General features: G+C 28.0%; 1 protein-coding gene across 2 annotated transcripts in view; it reads left to right on the top strand.

Moving 5' to 3' along the window:
• LOC108690620 (cationic amino acid transporter 2) overlaps window positions 1–6293 on the top strand; it is a 10872-nt gene that overhangs the window by 1625 nt on the left and 2954 nt on the right. Inside the window, exons 1-4 of one of the 2 annotated variants that reach the window (XM_018198003.1) lie at window positions 241–533; window positions 3089–3332; window positions 4770–5054; window positions 5259–5363. In XM_018198003.1, coding sequence (XP_018053492.1) covers window positions 3098–3332; window positions 4770–5054; window positions 5259–5363 — 625 coding nt within the window. In that variant the 5' untranslated portion in view covers window positions 241–533; window positions 3089–3097. Of the gene's footprint in view, window positions 1–240; window positions 534–3088; window positions 3333–4769; window positions 5055–5258; window positions 5364–6293 lie in introns of those variants that run through there. The other variant, XM_018198005.1, reaches the window with a different exon arrangement.

Here is a 6293-nt window from a genome sequence, read left to right as displayed (position 1 = left end):
TCTATTATAAAATATTATATTTATATATATGTATGCTTGTGTATATGAGTGTATGATTTATATATTTTTTAAATATTTTTATTTGTTATAATATACATATTATATATTATATAATCCGTCCATTTTACATTAAAATTATATTTACAACTAGCAATTGAATTTTAAATGAAAATACCAATTTTATGGAAATGAATATTTGCAAAAGTAGAAAAGTTTAAATGTATTTATTGCATTTGTCATTAAACCATTTTTTCCAAGCTTGCAGAAATATCTTGAGGGGAATGCTCGGGGATATCGACATATCTTCATTATGATCGTATCGTCATACATGTGTAGGGGATAATCGGTATCTTGTTCAGCGATAAGGAGAGTAAAGAGAATAGTTACATTCGTAAAAACAATTTCAAGATCGTTTGCAATATAACCGACAGTATCGCTCAGGTACGATTGCACAGTAACTGCGCCGAAACGGTCGTGCGCACATCTGATAAAATTTTTATAGTCTCCGACCAAGGTATACGTCGATATTTACTGTAAGTGTTATCTACTAAAAAAACTGTTGTATAAAAATACGATTGTACTAATTCTTAAAAAACGTTAATTATTTACGATGACAGATTTTGGATGTATCAAATATTGTGTATTCGCAATAAAGTCCGTTGCTATTTTTTGCATTTCACGATTCAAATAAACAATAGCGTTGTTTTATATATAATCCTTGCGTATTAATAATTTATTATTTAATTATGTCGTTTAAATGGATATGAATTTGAAAACAGTACAAATCGCCTGTATAAATTGCTATTCGCGTAACACGATTTATGAATAAAAATATTAAGTTAAATTAATTTAAATCATTTTATAGATTAATTTCATATGTATTTAATTCATATTTAATTCATGAAATTAACTTTATAACATTTGTAAAGCATTTATATCTAAATATTAATTCAGTTTTTAATTTTTTAGCTAGGAAATAATTGAATCATTCTACATAAATACTTACACAAAAAGCTTAGATAAAAGTATATGTTACATTAATTATTTTCTTAATAAAATATTCTTTAATTAGACTGTGCAATGTTTTGCTGTATAAATAATATATTTTAAAATAATAGTAAAGTCTTCCCGATTCTAAATTCGAAACTCAGAGATAGATACATAAATCAACATGTGACGTACAAAATTAAAAAATTTGTGAAATTGACCTGAAGTATATGCACACCTTGAGTGCAAATATGATCATGCAATGTATCCGAGCGTGATACTTTAGAAACAAAAAATAATATTATTTAGTCCAATACAAAATCCATTTTGCACGATTTTACAGCAAGTATGACTGTTTTCATATGTACTTAGCAGGAATACTTATATCTATGGTAACTTAAAGATTATATAACAATAACACATTACGAAGAAGTGAGGAAAATGGAAGCTCGTTTATTGTGTACACGATAGTAGATACGATAGATAATGCTTTCTATCAGAAAAGTCAGACAATTAACATACCGACGATCACTAATAGTCTTCCCGAAGCTACTATTATATGTATATGTACAATTGATATATATCGCGGAAACAAAATAATATGGTCGCTGGCGAATAAGAATCGCTTATTTATTATGAGTACGTACATTAAAAAATAATGTTATACCAATAGCATTAAAAAATGTCACGTTCTTTAATAAAATTTTATTTATGTTATTAGTACAGTTATTGAATTAATATGATTTTTATAAATTAATTAAAGATATGAAATAATATTATTTTTTAAATTAAAATAATATTATCAATATAATATCATTTTTTTCAATGTAACAATAATGTTTATTTATTATTCTTTTTTTAATGTACATTCGCGACTCATTCCGTATCGCGACAACAAAATGATAGCTAATTCCACTATAATGGCAGGATTAATAAATAGATGTATATTTCGAATTGGATTCTGTCGAAAGGAAATTAAAAGTTTTTTAATCTCGATTTCATCCAAACTCCAATTTGTATATTTAATTTTTGGTCGGTATTGATTGATCGCTTCATTCGATCATATTTTTGGAACCTATCGGACTATTTTAAAAAATTCATTTGCACATTATTGTCTTAAGTTTGATCGCGTTATACATTTTTCGCCTTATACATTTTTTGCAGCATCTTTGTTTTCTCTCTTTTCAAAATATACATCTATTTCGTTTTAAATTTAAAAATTTTTGGAGATTTAAACAACGCGATTAGACCTTTTAATTATACACATTATTACTTGTCTTCTTCCACCATGATTATGCGTAACATGTGATTGGTTTTTTTTTATTAATCTGATAAGTTCCAAAAAGTACGATAATATGAAACGATTAATGTGATGAAATTTAATATTGACCAAAAATTAAATATATGAATGAATCGGATCGAGATTAAAAAACTTTAATTCCTTCTTGGAAACATTTAAGACAACTGAAAGATGAGATGGCGACGTTCGTATTCGCATTGAAGAGTTGATGGTTAACCGTAATAAATATAGATAGATTACTTGTAGAAATGCCCTTCTACGAATCGGCGAGACAATTCGGCCAATTAAATGAGAAGAAGCGTCGAAGAAGAAGCGGCACATCGCACATTGTCGCGTGATTTATATAAAGGCATTTTAATTTCGTCTTCTTAGTCACGCGCTGACTGTCCAACGCGGACAGTTCGTAGAATTTGTTTTTTAACTTTTTTGTACTTCCTCGCAAAAATGGATTTTGCTTTGACAAAACTCATCGTGGTAAGTCGTCTATTATTTTGCAAATTGTGTCGGCCACGTATACATCAATTTTACGAGTCGTATTTATAGAAACATTGATGCTAACGAGAAGGTGTATCTGAAACGATATAAATAAATTATGAGAAAATAATTTTTATTCACGGAATTAATTTATGTTTTAAAAAGGTAGTAGTCGATAAACATCATTATGTCGAATAATTTCAACTTGATATTTTTTTTTAATCTTCAGTTTTTGCTGAAGACTAAATTATAACATTTCCAATTAATTTTCTATTAATTTCAAATATTTTTGATCTATTTAAATTATTGTGTATATATTTTTTCTAGTTATATAAAATGAAGTGGAAATTACGTGACTTATACAAGGCATTTAGTCGCAGGAAAGTGGTAGACAATACTGAAGAAAGTACCTTGGCGAGAGTCTTGTCAACTCTTGATCTCACAGCTTTAGGAATTGGCTCTACTCTGGGAGTAGGTGCATACATTTTGGCAGGATCTGTTGCAAAGAAACATGCTGGACCTGCTGTGGTCATTTCATTCGCTATCGCTGCGGTAGCATCAATGTTCGCAGGTACGCATTTACAAATATCACATTGATACATAATAAGAGGAACCATTCGGCAAACATTATCGATTTCTTTCTCGTATTATGAAATATTCGATTAAAACATAATAATTTTGGATACATCTCTAAAAAATTTTAATTCTTAAACCTATTCTACAATATGCTCTTTGTTTCTTGTTTCTTGCTTTTTATCTTTTGCTTTTTTCTCCTTTGCAAACCATTTTATCGACAATTGTATTTCTTGCTAATTTTTGTTTATTTAAGTGATATCTGTGTATCTTTTCGTTATTTTTATTAAATTCTAAAGTAAAACTTATCGATTTGCATTATATTAATAATTGATAAAAACTACAAACAACAGATTGTATTTATTATAAAAAATTTCTTTAAATTTTGTTAATTTTGTCTACGATTTTATATGACAGATTTTTTGTGTTTACTAATAAATTTTCTAGTTGAGATATACATATTTTTTGTTTCTTTCAAAGTTGGTTAACTTTTATCTCGGGCGATGTAAAACAAAAAATCGGATAAAAAGCAAAAAGACAAGATGTCAAAAAATAGTAAAAAGAAACAGGAAACAAAAAGCAATTGTAAAATAGGCTTTAAACTTGATAAAAAAAACATAAGAAATTAAAAACTAAATATTGAGTCAAATAATAGACGTGGTCTGTATCTTCCAGTCTGTATCTTCATCTCGCTATTATTCGATCTCGCTGTTATTCTTCCAGTCTGTATCTTTTAGTCTGTATTTTCAGTCTTGTTATTCGAGCAGATCTCAATCAGCGATATAAATACGCAAACTATACAGATTATGATAACAAAATCGCTGATGCTGCTTCGAGACGCGATATTTGTTTCATTCGAGAATTTCGTTACCGGATTTAAAGATTTCTGGAAAATAAATCGATACGAAGAGATACGGATAACCTTAAGATAATGTTTGCAGTTAGCTGTTTTGTGCACTTGATAAATAATGATTTATAATGATAACCGTGCTGACTGAGGATGATTAATAGATGCCGCATGTAAACAATATAAATTTTTGTTTATTTAAGTGATATCTGTGTATCTTTTCGTTACTTTTATTAAAGTAAATTCTAAAGTAAAACTTATCGATTTGCATTATATTAATAATTGATAAAAACTACAAACAACAGATTGTATTTATTATAAAAAATTTCTTTAAATTTTGTTAATTTTGTCTACGATTTTATATGACAGATTTTTTGTGTTTACTAATAAATTTTCTAGTTGAGATATTTGATATATTATATTTCATACATAAATATACTAGAATTAATACAGAAAAATATCTCAAAAGCTATTTATTTTTTGATAATTTTACTTTAATATATATTTTTATATATCGTGTGAAAGCCCATGTTTTTCACAGTAACATTTCTAAATTTTTATAATATTTTTTTATAATTCTTTGTTTAGGTCTCTGTTACGCCGAATTCGGCGCACGAGTACCTCGCGCAGGATCCGCGTATATTTACAGTTACGTAACAATAGGCGAGTTTGTAGCATTTCTTATGGGTTGGACCTTGATTTTGGAATATGTGATTGGCTCGGCTAGTGTGGTACGTGCTCTCAGCACGTACGTCGATGTACTCTTCAATGACAGCATGAAAAACTTCTTTGAATCGGTGATGCCTATCAATGTCGATAGTTTATCATCATATCCAGATTTTTTTGCGCTTGGCGTTACTCTAATTTTCTCAGGTGATAAGATCTTTTTTTCAATCAATTTAATCAAATCTCATAATATGTTTTTAAGTAAATGAAATGATTCTGATAGAATTATATAAAACACATATCTTTTTTCGTAACATAAAACATTCAAATTCTGTAATATTGATTTGTTAATTTGTTACACAATTGCTTGAATGAAAATATATCGAAAACAATATATAATTTCATTTTCAGTCGCTCTTGCTTTCGGAGCCAAAGAATCTTCGATGGTGAATAATATATTCACTCTGGTGAACCTGTCTGTTGTACTTTTTGTCATAATTGCTGGTTCCTTGAAAGGTAAATACTCTTCTAATTCGACTCTATTCCATGTCTTCTTACATCGAATTAATAATCAGCTTGCTAATTATTTATAAGCTGTTCCAAATGTTATAATTTCTTTTAATAATGTACTTTGTAACTTTTTTATTGCAAACTGTACTATTTATATTAATAATTGCAAACTGTACTATTTATATTAATAATTTATTTAATAATACTATTGATATTATTATATTATTAAATATGAATAAAAGAATTATTTTTGAGCGCGAGTATGGTGCAACAAACAATGCACTGATATACTTAGAGATCCTGGATTCGATCTTCGGCAGAAAAATTTTCATACACTCATAGCTTCTCTCGGAAAGCAATGGCAAACTATCGAATAGTATATTTGCTCAGGAAACCTCCCTATCAAAAATTGCTGTTTGAAATCGACGAGAACTGTAGATCTCCATATATACTTTTTTGTACGATCAGATTGCATGAGAGCGAAGGGCTTACATGCTGAGATTCCATACATGGCACTTGAAGAAGAAAAGAATTATTTAAAAGTTGAAATAATATAGGGTTGAAACAAAAGTTCACTACGAATTTTAAAACTCAAACAGCTGTAAAAAGGCTTTATTTTCAATTTTCTGTGAAAGCTTAAAGTTTTTCCTACAAAATCGTTTTTTTTTTTACTGTTACTAAGCTTTTTTATTACACTGAGTTATTGGATTAAATAAAAGAAGCACTTTAACTTTGACTAATCATAACTTCGTCATTGTTAAAAATCATCGTTCCGCAATTTAGAAAACATATTCTTAAAGCTGAAACTTTGCTCTATCGAATATATAATTGTATAATTGTCATGAATAGTATAATTGTCAAATTAAAAAATATATGTATTTTTTTAAAAACAATAGGCATGAAATGAAGTACCGCTATGAACTTTCGTCCCAATAT

Source organism: Atta colombica, unplaced genomic scaffold (genome assembly GCF_001594045.1).
Source record: "Atta colombica isolate Treedump-2 unplaced genomic scaffold, Acol1.0 scaffold338, whole genome shotgun sequence".
NCBI lineage: Eukaryota > Metazoa > Arthropoda > Insecta > Hymenoptera > Formicidae > Atta > Atta colombica.
The sequence above is the reverse complement of the archived record's forward strand: the minus strand, read 5'-3'. Positions and strand labels throughout refer to the sequence as shown.